At 41.8% G+C, this 19,823-nt stretch overlaps 1 protein-coding gene across 7 annotated transcripts in view; it reads right to left on the bottom strand.

The window, feature by feature from the left end:
- The window catches only part of ppfia2 (PTPRF interacting protein alpha 2), a 52,333-nt gene that overhangs the window by 3,093 nt on the left and 29,417 nt on the right, over positions 1-19,823 (bottom strand). For 3 of the 7 annotated variants that reach the window (XM_038738537.1, XM_038738542.1, XM_038738541.1), the window contains 16 exons: positions 18,619-18,859; positions 15,982-16,011; positions 15,677-15,807; positions 13,642-13,823; positions 13,136-13,226; positions 9,540-9,621; positions 8,692-8,892; positions 5,859-5,921; positions 4,622-4,654; positions 4,265-4,440; positions 3,974-4,071; positions 3,694-3,869; positions 3,078-3,146; positions 2,135-2,291; positions 1,883-1,939; positions 143-234 (listed from right to left, as the gene is read on the bottom strand). In XM_038738537.1, coding sequence (XP_038594465.1) covers positions 176-234; positions 1,883-1,939; positions 2,135-2,291; positions 3,078-3,146; positions 3,694-3,869; positions 3,974-4,071; positions 4,265-4,440; positions 4,622-4,654; positions 5,859-5,921; positions 8,692-8,892; positions 9,540-9,621; positions 13,136-13,226; positions 13,642-13,823; positions 15,677-15,807; positions 15,982-16,011; positions 18,619-18,859 — 1,846 coding nt within the window. In that variant the 3' untranslated portion in view covers positions 143-175. Of the gene's footprint in view, positions 1-142; positions 235-1,882; positions 1,940-2,134; positions 2,292-3,077; positions 3,147-3,244; positions 3,511-3,693; positions 3,870-3,973; positions 4,072-4,264; positions 4,441-4,621; positions 4,655-5,858; positions 5,922-8,691; positions 8,893-9,539; positions 9,622-13,135; positions 13,227-13,641; positions 13,824-15,676; positions 15,808-15,981; positions 16,012-18,618; positions 18,860-19,823 lie in introns of those variants that run through there. The other 4 variants (XM_038738538.1, XM_038738539.1, XM_038738540.1 and 1 more) reach the window with 4 other exon arrangements.

The following is a 19,823-nucleotide window of genomic DNA, read 5'->3' as shown; positions in this document are numbered from 1 at the left end:
AAAAACATTGCAGAGGCTCGCCAAGCCAATGAGACAAACACACTTATCTTCGACATTTTTTTAATCCAATATCTGTTTTAAGTACTTCTGATGAAAGCTGTGTATTTGACAGAGCGAGAATCTGTTGTGTTGTGTTACATACAGCGTACAGTTTAAGGTCCCTCTCTTCCTCCTCTCAGCAGGAGTAGGTTCTCACCGTGGAGCTGTCCAGCCGCTGCACTGCAGAGGGTCCGACTGTAGGGGAAGACGGCGAGAGAGAAAGATCTGAGTCCAAATATTTAAACCTCCTCTTTATCAGATGGACCCAGAGTGAGAAGGAAACATTTCTCCACTTGGTCACCACCCCAAACATGAGGCGCAAGATTTGACGTCCTCAACGCTGTGAGTGAGATCACAAGCAAAACATGTTTCTCACACGAGATTACTTGTAGTGTCACCCCTCAGAGGAGAAAGCCACATATCACACACTGAAAGGTTTTGTGTTTTTATTTATTATTTTTTAAATTTTGAGTGGATAACACCAGCAACAAGATCTGAATGTATTGTGGACGTCACAGACCAGGGAGTACAGAGAAAAGAGACAGAGGAACACAGGAACGCTGTTTCAGTGTCACTGGGAACACCTTTGTTAGAGGAGAGCATTGGCCAAAATAAGTGCATTCAGATTTTCAGTCATGTATCACAACTCAGGTAGCATAATTTGTAAAGAGGAATTGTAATACACAGGAAACCGTACCTGGGTACCTTGTACCGTTCCATCTTGACCTTGGAAACAGCAATTGACTTTACAATCTCAATTTAAGGACCACTTATTTACTTGTATGGGGCTTTATGTCTGCATTACACTGTCAGTAGATTTAATTTGCTCAGTTTCACCATGTACAGTTCAACAAGCTGAGCGAACTAATGTACTAATGAAGATGGTATTGGTTGAAAGATCCAGAACCAGTGAGTAAGTGGATGTTGAGTTGATATTGTTTTGTCAATTTTGTTTTATTATAGTAGCTCTGCCCATCGTTCCAACTAGTGCTAATAACTTGAAGTTAATTGCTGAGATCTGGGACTTCTACATGAGCATTCAGGAGATCATACAGATTTTTAACAAATGCCCCAGGCATCCAAACAATTTTGGAAGAGAAAAACGAAGGCAAACCTTTTAATCCTGTCTGTTGTAAACATCCATGACAGTTTATAGAGTGACTTCCTGCACTATGTCCGAATTTGGGTATGCAAATAAAGTGGTTTAGATAGTCTGGCTAAATTCTTTACTACCTGTTGGACTTGTTCAAGCAATGTTTTCCCAGATATCAGCAACTACTTATATTGTTAATCAAAACAAATTGGAATGGTGGCCACAAACTACTACAAGTTGTAATAACTCAGAATTATTCTTGAATGAAAGCCTATTTTAGCCAGTGTCCTCTTTTAACAGCAGAGGGATGAAGAATGGAACAAACTGTCAGTTTTAGTTCTTGAGACATCCAAGACATACTATTACCTATGTAAACCTCCTGATTCAGGCCAACTTACATAGCACTGCTCAGCCACCTTTTGTTTTGCTGCTTTATTTCTGTAACTTCAAGGGTTACACCAGCAAGCATGGGTCCTAATCCATAACTTGACCCCCTAGCTTCTACCACCAGGGTGACTAAACAACTATTTTGCAACTCTGCAAAACAACACCCTTGGAGTTGGATTTCAGAGAGACTGAAGAGTAGCAGAGAGCGAGAGAGAGAGAGGTGAGGGTGAGAGACCACAAAGAAAAGGAGAGATACAGCAGGACAGTGGTTGGCAGAGACCATGTGAAGAGGAGGGAGTATATGTAGAATAATAATACACGAAGGGCCGACAAGCCCAGGACCTTCATAGGGGCATAGCTGACCTTGAAACCAATCCAAATACATGTCGTCAGGACTGTCATCCAGCGCCTCATAGAGGACTACATAGCAGCCGTCAGAGAGAACAAGAGACATGGTCACAACACAGCAAGGAGCAGCAACTCCTGCTCTCAGGTCTGGTGCTTTGATCTACCTGTGCAACAGGTGGATTTAACCTTTGCTTTGTAGATGCCTTTTCAGAAAATTATGAAATAGGGGTCACATCTCTGAGATAAGGTGCAGAGACATGTGCTTACCCTCAGGGGGCAGTCTTCGGGAGTGACCGGAAGTTGTGGTGAGACGAAATCCAGCAGGGAGCGTCTCTGCTGATCCGGGCATCATACTTATTCCGTGAACATCTCGGGGCGGGAACTGCCTCCTCCATGATGGACCCCGGAAGTCTTTGTCGTCACACTGATGGACATAAATTGCATTCATGTTTTTAGACTCAAACTGTAAAACTTAAGTGTACAGTAAGTAATACCATAAGAGCTTATAAATCATGTAGAAATACAACTTGGCCTGTCAGATTAACATGTTAAAGAACGCAAATTCATTGATCGGTCATGTTCATATGTGTTTACTTCATGGGTTGGATGACTAATGGTCTTCTCTTCCAAATCTTATCACTTTTGTAATGGTCTGTTGTTATGAAAAAGCAAAAAGTTGACCACTGTACTCACAAAAATCATTTGTCTTTGGTAATGAACAGATCTGAGTGTGCAGACTTGTAGTACTGTGTAAAAAGATTTACGCTTTTAGAAACTTTTACATGGCTCATTCTGGGTGTATCTGGGTCACTGTACTGTGAAGGAGAAACATTTTTTTGAATAGGATTTCCTCATCTATAATTTAAACTGGAAAAACATAATTTACTATTATACTGGAAAATGATGTTTTGCTGAATACATGTATTGTAATCACATACTCAAATAGTTGAAAATTCTCTGCCACAAATACATAGATTATGCTATTAGTACATTAATGATTTGGTTGGAAAATGCTATTTAACATCTTTGAGCATTATCTTCAACTTGACAATGTGAGCTAAGAATTCATGTTGAATAATCTTGAATATTAATTGATTAGTAAGTGTCAGTTGTTTTAAAGTGCTCTGAATTGAGTGACCGCACACCGCTGTGAGGTGAAATGTTATGAAAAACCTCAGTTGACATTCTTGTGGGTTATAGTTAAGCTCACCTCATCCAGTCTCCTGTCAGTGCCCAGCGCCAGCAGATTATTGTACTCTCGCTCCAGAATCTGACGTGCCTAAAGGGGAACAAACTCAACATTCTGATTTGCACAAGGCCAGCTATTTTTAGCAGAATGGTAACACAGGCAGCTGACACATTACGTTATTCGCGCTGCATATCCTATTTACCTGATTATAGATGAGATAAGCAGTGAAAATTCACATGCCAACTGGCCAGAGTGACAGTTGGCAGATCTGCATGTTCTGATTTAGATTCGACCAGCTTTTGAAGGCTGATACCAACATACCTCTACTTATGGACTGAAGCAGGTGATATTTCTGCCCATATCCAGCACCTGGCTCGACAATGCCAAAAAAGCCCTTAAAAAATGTAATCTGTTCCGCTCACAATGAGGTGTTTTCATACCCAGTGTGGAGAAGCTATGGAGTGACATTTGGGATTTAGACCAGACATTGCTGACGGACATGATTTATGACAAGATACATTTTTACATTGTTCTTTGGTTTCAGTTCAAAACACTTTTATGCCTACTAGCATGGCTGAGTTGCAAATTCAACTATTACCATTTCAGCCATCTATTAAAGTGTTGGTGTAGCTGGTACCTGAGTGTTTTGGTTGGGGATCTGGAGGAGCAGCGCCAGACTGCTGTAGTCAAAGTTGTCATCCAAGGCAACAAGAGCTCCATGTACACCGCTCTCCAGCAGGATGTTGGCGTAGTCCCTCAAGCCTATGCTCTGCACCCAGCGGATGACCCGCTCATTACTCCACACTAGTACATCTGCAGACACGCAAGTACAGTGAATGCTTAATCTCTCTGCATTCATTTGTAGCATCTTGTTTTGGTTCATTATGATGACGACTTTTTATTTTGGGTACACTTGCCTCTCATTTCATGCTGGCTGTGCTCCCTGCGTCTCTCCAGTTCTTTCCGGTCATAGTTGAGCTTCTTCAGCCCCATGATTCCATACTGTAAACTTGTTCTGGTGTCAGAAAATCACACATATACACAGTCATGTAATGGGAAAATCCATAATAGTTATTGAAACTGATAATGAAAGACTTTAGCTTGTAGGTTAGAAATCCAGTTACCGTCAGCCCCCATCTAAAAATGTAAATATATATTTTACAGTATTGAATTTTACTGAAGTGAGTGAGGTGAGGTAAGTCCAGTACCTGTGGAAGCTGTCCACCATTTTGAGGTGAACCCTCAGGTCCTTCTTGGTGAGGTGGTCCAGCATGCGTGCATCCACTAGGCACTCCATGAAGTAGCTGCGGTACTGAGGTAGTCCTAGACTGGGCAGCCACTCGTTCCCAATCCACTCATGGTTCATATCGCCATAAGCTAAAGTCTGATAGAAAAGACACAAGTCGGCGCACACTACTGTTCTGCTCATTCAGAACCTCACAAAAGAAACAGACCTTAACCAATGTTTTTGCTGGATACATTTTTACATAGGCGGTAAGAGCTGTAAACAACCTTTGGTGGACGAATGCAACAAACAAGCAACAGCAGCAAGGTTTCCCCCTTACCTGTGCCCAGCTCCCCTCTTCAGACTGTGACTTCTGATTGAAACACAAAGAAGAAGAGTAAAATGAAGACCCACTGACTGTTTTATAACAAATCCTGCAGTTGTTTCCCTTAAATGCATTAGGCAAGTAATGCTAAACCCAACAACTAATAAAGTGCATGAGTGCATGCTGAATGAACAAGGGAAATGCTAAATAATGAATAACATGCGCTGCTTAAATTGTTTTATTTGCTATTCTTACAATAAGTGTCAAATAGGTTCTCCTAAATATGTTTGTTGTAGAGTTTTGTTATAGTGCTCCTATATCATCTTTCCAACCTCTACTACATTTTCATAAACCTTGAACTAACAGCAGGCACATGGTAAAAGGCTTGTGGAAGTTACTGGTGATCAAGTTAAGCTCAAATCTAAAGGGCCTTTTTTTTTTTTTTACCCTCAAATGTGGCCTGGTCTGGCAGTTAGGATATAGTTAGGAAATAGCTTGCCAATAGGCTAAAACGCTCTCCTGACATGATTTTGAATTGCTACAGGGTGAAGGTACTGATGGAGTTACAATCCAGTTATTTACTACTACTTACTCTAATTAAAATGTGATGATCACAATTTGTTACCTTCATGCCATGACACATAATGAAAAACATGTCCACCACATGGCGACAAATACTCGCCCACAGCTTGAAACAGTCTGACAATGATGTAGAAGTTCAAATCTCACTGCACATCAGATCTCTAGAAGTTTGTCTTTATTTCTGCATGAGATAAAAGAGTTCTTTTGGATACAAATGCTGCATTTCACATCCAGCTTCATCAGGCTGACTCACTGATGTGCAAACCAGAAGAAGCGAAATGCAATAAAATGACTTTTAGAGATGTGGTGTGTGTGGTGAGTTTTGTGTGGCGTTTGAGTCACAGTACCACAGGAATAAACAGTCTTAATAGTCCAAACTGAGTCAAAATACAGCAAAAAGTGACTTCACTGAGCCATCATTAGCAACAAAGGGCTTCAGGCTAAACATACACACACAACAGCATAACTGACAGACATTCCTGCAACTAAAATCCAGTTTAAAATTAGTGTTGATAAAAGGTTCACAGATGAGGAAAGGAGATAAATGACACATGCGTTCTCCATCAGTCACCACCCAGTCTTCATTCAATCCCTCTGATATCAACTCTCACACCCAAACACATGACTGACGGAGAGAGAAAAGGGTGACAAAGGACACAATGGGACTGACCGTTTTGGAAGGGGCTGCCAGGGTCTCCATCTCCTCATGGGTCACCCATACATTGCCTGACGGCTACAAGGGGCAGAGCCCAAGAGACAGAGCGGCAGCAGGGTTGGTAGTAGAGGTCCGGTAGGAGGGGCAAGCAGTGTTAAAGAAGAAGAGCAGCACCACTGTAAGCCAATAGTGTTATAGCATCACAGTCAGACCATGAACTGACCCCAAACCCGCCAGGGGTCAAAGGGCATATGCAGAGGACAAAAACACCCAACATCCCAGTTTCGATATACGGTACACAACACAAATAACACAGTTACCATGCACGACAAGGAAGCCCACATAAATTAGTACCATTAACAGCAACAGCCACATGCACGCCACATTACCCAACCCTCTGCATCTATATTCTACTAGTAAAAGGTCAAATTACAGAAATGTAATCAAATAATCGTTTTGTCTACAAAATGTCAGATAGTGAAAAACTTGACTTTAACCATACATTGATTAAAAATATTGCTTACTATTTCCGCTGATCAACTAATTAATTGTTTTAAGATCTAGATCCATCTCCGAGAATCCTGCCACGACTCTAATACAGTGGAGGTGAATGGAATAATATAAAGAAAAAGATGATATCTATTAAAAGATGAGCAAATAACATGTCTTTCTATAAACAGGGTCCATGTTACTCTGGATAACCCACAGAACATGCTGTCAGTAGTTTTCATTGGGACTGTTAACTCAGCTGAAAGTAGTTCCAATGAAAACTGGGTGGATGCAGAAATCAAAGTACAGATGACTCCAAAACTATCTGCATGGCTACAAAACACTACAGGTAACCAACATTGTTTTTTTTGTGATTTGCGTGAACCGACCCTTTATTCCACCAGATATGGTGTTCGTTTTGATGCATCGGCGTGTTGTTATAGCCGCAGTGATTGTTCTGCAGTCACAGCAGCACGTCAAGCTGTCGTGATCCAGAACAGTCTAATAGGGTTTTTCCATGGTCCCAGGTTGGCATGCTTTAGCTGCATCGGGCCAAGCAGTGATGACACATGTTTCCACTACTGCCTCACAGCAGGGGATAGCTGCACCACACTGCTCTGGTCCAACTCGTGACTATCTCTTCCCCTTCCCTGTGTCCTGTGTTCCTGTTTGTATTTTCAGATATCAGATATCAGTTTACTGATTACTTTCAGCCCTATTAGAGCAGTACTTGGTCAGCTGATAAGTTTTAAATATTGCAGGGAGTAATAGTACAAACATAAACAGCCACAGTAAACTGAAAGGGACTGCAGGGGGACAGGCTCAATGTGGTTTGTGACCAGCACACCTCTAACACATCATCAAGGTAAACTGCTTTACTTTGCTGTGCAGTGGAAATGCCATGAATCGCCGCCGTTCATGACATGGCTCTGTGTGACACCCTCCCCCGACTGTGGAAAAATCCCATAAAGTACAGACAGCAGTTGACTTAATCTCTGTTAAAAGGCAAGGGACTCCACAGCATTTTGAAGGGGATCCAATTCTAACAGCGGAAGTGAAATGACCAATTCTTTTCTGCTCGACATACACATTACAAGGTCAATTAATCCCCTCTGTAAAGTGTGTAGGGGGTTTTAAGTGCGACAAGAGGCGGAGGGCCCGTCACAGTTGGGCGAGTTAGTGATCGGGCCCGTGGAGTTGCATGCTCTGTAATGAAAGTTTCATGAGGTGTGGAGCGAAGTGGTAGATGAGAGGGTGAGGTAACGGGGGAAACAGGGGCATAAAACTGTGCTCTAGTGTTATTTTACAATGGGTGAAGACAGAGAAGAAAGGCTCACACGATATGACTACTGCATGCATTGATAGCATTGTGTAGAGAATTAAAAACCAACTTGAATGAATATTCTCAGCTGGGTTTATATAGCAGTACACAACTTCTCATGTCTGTATGATATATGGTCTGCACTGTTTGTGTATGTGTACCCTCAGTGTAAAGCATATTAGTCCTTGCTCTGTAGTGTGAACAGTCGCTATCATTAAGGAACAGCAGAGTCCTTAGAGGCCGCATGCAATTACCATGACAACAGGGAGCCATGGAGGTAACTGTGGTGTAGAATGGAACTGGAGAGTTAAATTATAGGACACACTGGAGCAGTGTTTTACAAACTGGGCCATCACAGACTCCCACTGTAATATTCACTTATCACAGACTGTATGATGTAAAATTGATGAGCCACATAACGATATTGCTGACAAATGTGCACGCTGGGATCGTAACGGCTGAGTTTGCTAGTCGGTTTGTTGTCACCCGCCAACACACGTGACACCTCCCATGTCTGGAGGCGTTGTGGATGTAAGCAGAGAGGACGTTTAATCATAAAAACATTTATTAGAGCTGCTCTGGAAGTAGAAATTATGTCATTTATTTTGGCTTAGCTTAGTATAAAGATTGGATGCAGAGGGAGAACAGCTGGTCTGGCCCTGTCCGAATGAAAAATCTGCTTACCAGAACGTCTGAACACTTACTAATAAACATGTTACTACCCACCTGTAAAATCCAAAAATTTTAATTTTTACACTTGCAGTTAGTGAGTTTTTGAGTTGCAGATTTTGTTACTTTCTGACATAGCCAGGCTAGCTGTCTAGTCTCTGTGTTAGGCTGAACAGACACAGATTATAGTGGTATATGTTCTCATCTAATTAGCAAGTGTACTTAAATACAAAAATATTCAGTCCTAGTTCTTTTTTATTTCTACCCAAATTGTGAGATTACTCCTTCCTCCTGATGAGCTCTGTCTCCAACAAATGTTTTTACAACCAAAATTCTGCATCCACGTTCCCAATTTTCAGTACAACTCACGGTTCTGGAGGTGGGCGGGGCAGAGGGGCTGGTGAGAGAGACCATTTCCTGGATGGCCAGGCGAAGTTTGAGCCGGTGCAGAGGGTTACTGATACCAATCTCCCGCTGGATCTCGGTGTCAGATAGGGCCGACATGATGGCTCCACTCTTCACGTTGGCGCGGCATGCCGCCACGTACCAGGCAGGCATTCCCAACCACAGCTTCACCACACAGAGAGAAGAGGAAACAAAGGAGCACAGGATATTGAGTTTGGCCAGACTGAAAGTAGAGCTGGACCAATATACCAGCTTGTTCTTGGCTTTTTACTAAAAATCTGGTTGTCCATTTCGAATATCCTGAGACATGATTTGGCATATTTAATTCTATATTTACTTCTATCATTCCATCAAAATGTGAATAAATACTTTACCAGTAATTGCATTTTTAAATGTTGGCCGAAATGCTGTCTTATCAGCAGCTCAGGTATTATCACAAGTATCAGCCCTAATAATCCCATTTGACTCTGGAACATTGTTGTCTAAAATTGGTGCCACCATGTATTGGCTGGTGGCTGTAGGTCATCCGCTGAACATTAGGAGGCAGCAGTGCCTCTATAATTTGGCCTTCTCTACTGTTTATTCCAAAATATCAGTCAAAGGAATTGGGTAAGTGATTCACTGCAATGATTCATCCTAAATTGTTAAAGCAATATTTTGGTTTAGAATCAATTCTTTTGTTTAAACTGATAATTGGAATTGGAGGTCATAGCTTAATAAAATTAAAAATTATCAATCTAAGCAAAGCAACAATATCAAATAGCAATTATTATATATTAAATCAACTGTTAGGAACACCTGTAACTACTTACCTCCAGCCAGGCTACAACAGTGGGACCGTCCCATTGGGCGAAAGGTAAACCCTTTCTCCTGGCCTCCTCCAATAGCTCGTGTCTGAGATCGGGACAGAGGAGACCTTGTGTGAACATCATAACACACACACACTTTCTCACTCTGATACAGCACCACACCCTTTTAAACTAACACACATCTCACTCCTGCACACTGCTTTTCACAAACCCCTGCAGTAACAGTGTTATCTCAGTGTGGGTATATATATATATATATATATATATATATATATATATTATATATATATATATACACACACACACACACACACACACACACACACACAGTATAGTACATGAGGATCATACATTTTTATCTCCCAGTTCAGCCTGAGTGTTGAAAAGGGCAGTGTTTTAGCATTCATCTCTGTGCTGTCAGAGAGTAGAGCTGACAAGTGCACAATTGTAGCTACACCTGCAGAGACACGCACTCAAACACACACACAGGCGTTGTATTGTTGAATTTACGGGGGCATTCACTTACTACATTCATTTCCAAATCCATAATCCTGACGTTAACATTAGTCCCTGTCACACACCTACAGTATTTCTAATCTTGTATTTACTGCTAGTAGAATGTCCACCCCTGTTGCCCAAATGTATTTACCCTGGATGTTTTTAATGTTTTTAGTAGGATAGCTTAACTATTTAACATATTTTACTTACAACTCAATAGTCAATCTGACTCACTTGAAATTTGGCACAATTAATCTTTGCACATAGTCATAATACTGTGTTCCTCAACAGCAGACTCTCCATTTCAACACAACAAATATGTACACATTTAGAGGATTATACATATTTGGTGGAGGTACTGTATGTGCTCTGAGTGCAAACAACACACTCATACAGATACAATTAGAAAGCATTGTGCTACACTACCTGCTCAGTGAAGCTTGACACTACATTGCTAATCTAAGCACAATTGCCCAACTCATCCCAGTTCAGCCACTCAGAATGTATTCTGCTGAGAGAGATGGTTTTCTCACAGATGCAGTTTTTGAATCATGCAGCATTGTATTTTTACAAGTAACATTTCTTCACATTTTCTGGGCTGTGATCCATGGTTTGTTGTTTTTTTTGTTGTTGCAGGTTTTGAAGTGTAACCTAAGAGGGCCGAGTGGTATTTTGTTTTGCCTCACATTGAGAGCTGCACTGGGAGTTGGTGCCGATGTACTCAGCATCATGTAAATTGCAGCTTATCGACAATGAGCAGCGAATACATGCTCTTGGCCTGTTGTGCACAGAGCTATTTGTATTGTGCTGAATCCTCCCACACTCGGCGAGACTTGGAGAACTTATAAACAGCCTAAAAATGCCGTAAAAAACAGGGGACCAAGATACACACTCGTACTGACATCCAAAAGCAATGCAGTTCTTATTCAATTTAGTGAACATATTTCATAACAAACTTGGATCAACAAGGCATTCCCTGAGTATATTGTCAAAGAACTTGACAAATGGAAAGAGTGGACTTATAGTAATAAACATGATACATGTTGCACTCTCAGCGTTGAAGGCCTCAGTACAGTGAAAGGGCACTTAAACACAGTATACATGGCATACAAAAGCCTACAGGGACAGAGGAAATGTGTTCAGCCAAACACAATCAGGTACATTCGCTGTCTTATCTATCCAGCACATGGGGAGATAGCTCATGTTTTATGTTCAGGTCAGGTCTAATGCATGGAGAAATACATCCACTGAACATAGCTGGGGAAAGGGAAGTAAGGAAACAGTTATGACAAATCATACAAACAAAAAGAACATTTGACATTCCCATAACCAGATATTGCAGCTGGTTATTTCACACAAATAGATAGAGACACATATAAGGAGAGGAAGACATTCCGGGTATAAGAATTGGGCCCCAGTTTTAGCGGCGGCACATTCTCTGTCCAGCCATGGATGCAGCTGCCATTGAACTGTAAAAAGGGGGGAAGAAACGTCTTCAGATGGTAAATGGAAAAAAGAAAGACCACAATGGCATCATTAACAGCCATGAAGGATAGAGAGATAAATAGATAGATAAGAGATGTCAGCTTTGGCACTGGTCTTTCAGGAGAAGACGATGGCACACAGACAGGAGAGATGGCAGACAGGGCAATAAGGCTGAGACAATGTTCATATCCAGGAGGTCAGTTATACATCCTAACAACTTACCCGCTTTGTTAGAGTCAGAGGATGATGAGAGGGAGAGGAAGTGTAGGAGAGGAGAGAGTCAGAGATCAAAGAAGAGAGCGACGGGGAGACAAAAGTACACAAAATGTTAATGAATTAATAGGCAATTAACGATACGGCTCTAAACAAAACACGCACCCTCACACACACACATCTCACAATGGAGGACATTCGTTTACAGGAGCATCTGTAGACCAGTCAAAAAAAAAAAAAAAGTAATCTTCTACAATGCAGTCCTGACCACATCTCGTGCAGCAGAGGAAATGAGAAATGCACTGAAACACAGCAAGACCCCCTCCATGGCCTTACATTCAAATGCTCAGTTACATTCAGGTACTTGTCGTTACCTCTTGGAGAGAAAAAAAAAGGAAAAAACAAAACATACACCAACAATGAGACCACAACGGTATTGATCGATCAAGATGCTGAAATGGAAATAGTGCAGGCAGCTCAATGGCATGCAGTGTGGAGGAGGCACCAAGATGCAAGGTGGTGGTGTGGCCTTAATCCCGGACACTGCTATGAAGAAGTCAGTGCAGTGGAAGAAAAACAACACATTTGTCAACATACAACAAACGATACTCTCTATTGACCAACTACATGGGAGGCAAAGTTATTTGTCATGACTACTCAATGTGCACTTCAAGCAAATGACATTCATCATTTGGCACTGGGCATGGCAAATGCACGCACACACGCACACACATACATTCGGCAACACTCCTGCTGAAAGATTTGGAAGGGGGTTTCCCCTTTTCCTGTGGGGCAGAACACACCTGATCTGTGAGTGTAATTTATGTGTGGTGTGTTGTGAAAGCCATCTATAGCTTCCAAATTGACAAAGTAGCTTTGTGAGATGAATTGGCTTTTGAAGTCAATTTTATTTACAAAGCCCAATGTCACAAATCACAATTTGCCCATCTTCTTTTCAGCCTGGATCAATAGTCTGACTTTGGCTCTGCGTCTGAATACAGCAAGGCTGATCTCTGCTCCTGGATACTGCTCCAGATTCTACTTTTTATCGATCCTGTTCTCAATGTGGGCTATGGTATTACATGCTTTACAGCTGTGCTATCATAGAGGCACAGAGCTAAAGGTAAACACAGGAGGTGTGGGTTATTGTCTATATCTGTATGTCAAAGGTCAGATTGGACTGTCTAATGTAGCCGTGAACGGTCTAAAAACATACAGCCAGATGACTTCCGAACACAATGCTTCTCCTAAATATGACCATGAACTTTTGGCCACTTGCACAAGCACATATATTAAATGGACACTGTTGGCTGCGCATAAGAAGACCCTACTAAGGGACCATTTGGATGTCAGGGTGAAATGTCTTTTTCGGTGACTAGAAAGGTTTTTTGGACAAAGCTTACTTCTTTTTCAATCTGCGGTCCTTCTCAGCCTGAGTTCCCAGCTTGCCCATCCCCATATCCTGGCCCGCCATGTCTGGATCCATCATTGTCGCTGAGAGGGGAGGAGGAACGCAGGAAATCAGAGAATGAAATCTAAAATTAATACTTGATATGAAATGAGTAAACACTCAAATGTTTTCACGAGTTCTATATTTTCCACAGATTAACATAATATATTGATGTTTATTTGTTGTTAGGATTTAAATTGTGGTAAGGTGAGTTGCACATGCTTACATATGATACTTAGTTTCTCTGATTCTCATATTTTATTAGTGTTTTTGAATGTAGGAGTGTCAAGTTTCCATCTAAGTATGCATAAACATGGTCTTATATGTTATTACTACTTGTATTAGTAGCAGTATTATCATCCTGAGTTTCAGTGTCCTGTATTAACAGGAGAATCTACACCATTTTTGGGCTTTTGAAACTACAAATATCAGCATTTTGTAATCCGTATCAAAACACACCTTGTGGATCTACCATGACGTGTCTGTGTGCCAGATGTGCCAGTCTGCCTTTCTCCTTTTTGCCAAAAAGCCGTCCGATGGAGGATTTAATGCCCTTCTTCTTTGGCTGCTTGTGGAGGGAGTCTTGGCTGCTGGCTACACTACTCAGTGCGCTGGCCTCAGCCTCTAGAGAGGCCACAATCCTGAGGACACAACACACACAGAAAGCATGAGCAAAAGAGTTGTTAAAGAGGTGGTGTTATGCTCATTTTCAGGTTCAAAATCTTAATTAGGGGTTGTACCAGAACAGGTTTACATGGTTTAATTTTCAAAAAACACCATATTTTTCCTCATACTGCACATTGCTGCAGCTCCTCTTTTCAGCCTATGTGTTGTACGCTCCGCTCTTGAGCTACAGAGTGATGCATCTTACTTGTACAAAATCTTTCTTGGGAGTTGCACATGCGCAGTTCCCAGGTAAGGACTCAAATGAAAGGATCCAAATGAAAGCTGCTTCAGACTGTGACCATAACCTAGCAGATGGTTTAAGTTATTACCAGGCCACGACCACACAACATCATTGTTCCACATCTTACCATCAGGACTAAACGTTGAACTGTTGTCGGTGTTCTGACGATCTATGCTGCCTTGCCGAAAAATGCTACCATAGCGCAAATCGATAGACTGGACTCTACTCGGCCCTGCTCCGTTTTCCATTGCAGATAGTACCCAGAGATGGTACGCAGCTTGTCATCATAGCAACGCCACACACAACTGCCGCAACATAATGTTCAATGCGACACACACACACTAGCGATCCACACAGCTTTCTCTTTTTTAAGTTAAAACGTTTCAGCATTCCTCAGAATGTAAAGACAGACAAGCCGTATGAAAACCTTCCAGCTGTGTTTTCCTTTGCCGTTGTTGCTGCAGCGGTCTGTGTCTGTGCTGATTTCTCACCTCAAAACTTCTCAGAAGTGGATTTAGTGATGAAATTCCATACGACAACTGTAAAATATAAAACTTTCTGTCCTCTGTCTAGTGCACGCAATGATGATGCAGTGAATAGTGACGATTCTCTCTGACCAATCAGCAATCGGTCGTGTTTTCACGTTACATTTTAGACGGAGGTGATACGAAAAAAAGTGCCTGGAAGCAGGTACAGGTACAACATTTCTACAATGGAAACCCAAACAAAGGCGAGTCGAGCCAAAGGGCCTCCGCTCAGACTAGCTTGGTTTGAGGGCGTGTCTGACCCCCTCTAGCCGCTTGGCAAGCTTTATGACACGTTTTCATTGTGATGTCACAAGTAAAGGAAGTGAAGGGCTGGACTACAAACGAGCTGTTTTCAAGCGGTTCAGAGCAGAGTTTTCTGTGGGAGATGGGAACTCCCTTTGGGCTGGACTTTGGGCTTTTTCACTTTGCAAACCTGTTACATGCACAAAAAAGATACATAACTCAATAAAGGAGAGGGAAAAGGCCAAAAAGCATAATACCACCTCTTTAAAATATTTAGGTACATTTTAATTTCATGATAGATAGATTGTGAAAATAGACTGTTTTAGTGGGCTCACCTAAACACACCTTACTGTATATTTCATACTTTTCCAAGAACTGTTATCTCGCTTCCCTTTCTTTGTCTGTGCTTGAAGAATTTGCTGCTTTCCTCAACTTCACTTTAAGCTTATTTATTCATGCCAGTTACTGAGGACTCATCTAATACTGTTGCTGCTGCCTGTGCTTCAAGATTGAAAAAGCACCCACATTATCTCTGTGAGTGCAAAAAAAATTATACATGGAAAAATTGGGAGCTAAACTGGAAGCTTCTAAGTGGGCAGTAACTATCTCATTTTCATCCAAAGCAGAAAAACAGGCAGAGCTTAGATGTCTACACTATCTGTAAAGCAGTAGTATCAAGCTAACATTTTTACAAGAAAGAATATAATTTGCATCCAAGATACAAAGGCAATCAAACAAAAACACTCCCCTACTCCAAATCCCTCCCACATCGAGATTACTTCTGTCTATATGAAATGTTTGTACAGCTGACACCTACCCCCGTGCGTCATTGTGCGAGGAGGCTGGCAGTGTGTGTGTCATTCGGACAGTGCGTGGCGTTGGAGGGGGGGATGTCTCACACTTGATTGTGGCCTTGTCCTCACGGCCATCCTCATCCACCGCTGCTATCTGAGGGTCGAGGGCAAAAAATTGGACATTAGATGTGACCCATGGATACTAGTAAAATATCTATTTAACCAGGGTGTCATTACAGCACATGTATTATAAAACTGAATTCAGGGGAACTTGTGGCTTATTAATATCACATTCAAAATCTGTTAATACAAGCCATGCCCCGTGTACCTTTCTCCTGTGTTTCCTCAGATCACTAGGCTGTTGGAAAAAAAGAAATAGAAAATCATCAATATCCACGTAAATGAAAGACTATTGGCTCATTCATATAAATATCATACACCATTAGATGCTCATTAGCCTTTGCCCAATACCAGCGCATCAATTCACAGATCGATACAGAGGGACAAAGAGATTTGTAAACATGTCATTTCACCGATCAATAAAATCAAAGCCTTATTCCTTTAAAAATCCTCTGGATAAAGGACGCATTTACACATTTCACCCATCTCTTGTCCTGATGGATTATGGAGGCATATTGAATATGTTAAGGAGGTATTTTTTTTCAGCCTCAGGTCAATGTGGAGAGAGTTCGCGAAGAACCAAGCTGCAAAACATATTATTGTCTATTCTGGGAAAAACTGTAAGGGATCCCTTTGACACCTGGAATTCAAGATGACAGCTGACAGAGCAAGACAGTCACGACTTTCTTTGCACGCTATTTAAATGCAGCAAGTCTTCAAATATTCATGTCTTCTCTAGCTATACAGCTAAACATGCAGTGATACTGTGAAAGACCTTGGCAGAACAGCTGCCCAACCTTGATTTATTTTGCTTCATAATTTCTTTATCCAAAGTTTATGTTTACCCCTGATTGAAACCACCATCAACTCAACAATGCATGAGCTGCTATGGACATATGGTACTGAGAAATATTTTAGATGTAATACCTGTCTCTACAAGGTGATACAATCTCTAAAATGCATTTAAATCCCTAAATTACACAGTACAACCACACTCTAACCTCTAAAAGGGGTGGTGATGCCACAGTGGATAAGATGCATGACTTTGGTGTGAGACACCTGGGTTCAACTCTCCACCCTGACATCCCTGAGCAAGACACTTAACCCCTAGTTGTTCCAGAGGCGTGCGACTATATATACACTGCTAAAAAAAAATAAAGGGAACACTTAAACAACACAATGTAACTCCAAGTCAATCACACTCCTGTGAAATCAAACTGTCCACTTAGGAAGCAACACTGATTGACAATCAATTTCACATGCTGCTGTGCAAATGGAATAGACAACAGGTGGAAATTATGCGAGCTGTGGCAAGAAGGTTTGCTGTCTGTCAGCGTAGTGTCCAGAGCATGGAGGCGCTACCAGGAGACAGGCCAGTACATCAGGAGACATGGAGGCAACAACCCAGCAGCAGGACCGCTACCTCCGCCTTTGTGCAAGGAGGAGCAGGAGGAGCACTGCCAGAGCCCTGCAAAATGACCTCCAGCAGGCCACAAATGTGCACGTGTCTGCTCAAACGGTCAGAAACAGACTCCATGAGGGTGGTATGAGGGCCCGACGTCCACAGGTGGGGGTTGTGCTTACAGCCCAACACCGTGCAGGACGTTTGGCATTTGCCAGAGAACACCAAGATTGGCAAATTCACCACTGGCGCCCTGTGCTCTTCACAGATGTGGAGAACTTTCTGCTGCCTGCAACATCCTCCAGCATGACCGGTTTGGCGGTGGGTCAGTAATGGTGTGGAGCGGCACGTCTTTGGGGGGCCGCACAGCCCTCCATGTGCTCGCCAGAGGTAGCCTGACTGCCATTAGGTACCGAGATGAGATCCTCAGACCCCTTGTGAGACCATATGCTGGTGCGGTTGGCCCTGGGTTCCTCCTAATGCAAGACAATGCTAGACCTCATGTGGCTGGAGTGTGTCAGCAGTTCCTGCAAGAGGAAGGCATTGATGCTATGGACTGGCCCGCCTGTTCCCCAGACCTGAATCCAACTGAGCACATCTGGGACATCATGTCTTGCTCCATCCACCAACGCCACGTTGCACCACAGACTGTCCAGGAGTTGGCGGATGCTTTAGTCCAGGTCTGGGAGGAGATCCCTCAGGAGACCATCCGCCACCTCATCAGGATCATGCCCAGGCGTTGTAGGGAGGTCATACAGGCACGTGGAGGCCACACACACTACTGAGCCTCATTTTGACTTGTTTTAAGGACATTACATCAAAGTTGGATCGGCCTGTAGTGTAGTTTTCCACTTTGATTTTCAGTGTGACTCCAAATCCAGACCTCCATGGGTTGATATATTTGATTTCCATTGATAATTTTTGGGTGATTTTGTTGTCAGCACATTCAACTATGTGAAGAAAGATTATTTCATTCATTCAGATCTAGGATGTGTTATTTTAGTGTTCCCTTTATTTTTTTGAGCAGTGTGTGTGTATATATATATATATATATATATATATATATATATATATATATATATATATATATATATATATACATATATACATACATACATACATACATACATACATATATATATATATATATACATACATACACACACACACGCATAAATAAAACGCAACACTTTTGTTTTTGCCCCCATTCATCATGAGCTGAACTCAAAGACTTTCTTTATGTACACAAAAGGCCTATTGCTTGTATATTTTAAAAATGACTACTTGATTGCATTACTTGTTTGGGACGATAGCAATTAAAGAGAGGGTTGTTCCCCTCGATGCAGCTTACTGAACTAAAACTTCCAGGGATCAATATTTATTTGCGGTGGGTTGGTAGTATCATTAGAGCAGAGGAGGACTACATGTAATCAAGAAACTCACCAGTGTCATGACCCCCATGCGCTCCATATCGCGGGCGGGGCTTCGAGGATCAAGTTTGGGGGTGGAGTGTCCGCTGGGTGGGGAGGAGGAGGCCAAGGAGGAGGCGGTGGCTGAGGCAGTGATGGAGGCTCCGTGGTGGTGCATTCGAGCCAGGTTGAGACCCTCCAGGCTGACACTGGCTACCCGGTTTTCTATTTCCTCCGCACGCAGCTCCGTTGACTCCTTCTCCTCCTGGATCAGCCTTGGAAGAGGAGAAAGCAGCATATGAGGTCAGCAGTAGGTATGTCATCTCATATGGTCATGAAGATTTTGCAGTATAGAGCTTACTTCGAGCCTACATCCAATTACAAGAATTTCACATTTGACTTAAAAAAAATGTACTCATTTTTTGTTATTTCCAGGCAAAAATTATCTCAGTATGACTGTTACGGATGTCAGCCTCATCTATGGTGGTCTTAGGAGATGGATTTTTTGAGATTTGCCTAACAATTCAATTAAATACCTACAGTATAAGCCAAACTAATTAAAGGCCATAGTGAGAAGATAAAAAGGCTAAAAGTCAGGTCATTAGATTTAACACACCCAAGGTAGCTTTGTAATTAACTGAGAGCTCAGTTCCTTGATCACCATCTGCTATCAGATGTGAATGAATTCTTCCTGGAAGAAATGTGGCACTGTGACTATTGATGGGAATGTAAATTAGCAAAAGGCACATAGAGAGCCATTGAAATCAAGAAGTCAAGTTGCGCCTGGGGTTATGAATACTTAACAGCACAAGATAATTACAGCACAAAATAATTACAGCATTAACAAGCAAGGCAGATCATATTTCCTGAAACACTGAACGTATACAACAAAAGTGTTTGGTTCATAGACAAGAAGAGTGATCTACAGACATGCTAAAAAGACAACTGGTACCTTAGAAAGAGCTTGGGTACAAGGTCGATTTATTTGTCACAATACAACATGATGTATAGTGAAATTGAGTTTGTAACTCCCTTCTGCTACGTAGCAGCCAATATACATTTTTATTCAATTTACATTTATTTTACAAGCAATTATAAAAATGGTAAACAGAAATAAACTATATTGAGGGGAGCAGTGCTGAGGATGAATTTGAGTTTAAAAAAGTCTGATAGTTTGGGGGAAAAAGCTGCTCTGGCAGCTGAAACTTCTATGGGTGCTTCTCAAGTCTCTTATTTGTC

Source organism: Micropterus salmoides, unplaced genomic scaffold (assembly GCF_014851395.1).
Source record: "Micropterus salmoides isolate LMB-PRFRI ecotype aquatic unplaced genomic scaffold, ASM1485139v1 Ms_hic_scaffold_23, whole genome shotgun sequence".
Taxonomy (NCBI): domain Eukaryota; kingdom Metazoa; phylum Chordata; class Actinopteri; order Centrarchiformes; family Centrarchidae; genus Micropterus; species Micropterus salmoides.
Note: the sequence above shows the minus strand (reverse complement) of the source record. Positions and strands in the feature narration are given on the sequence as shown.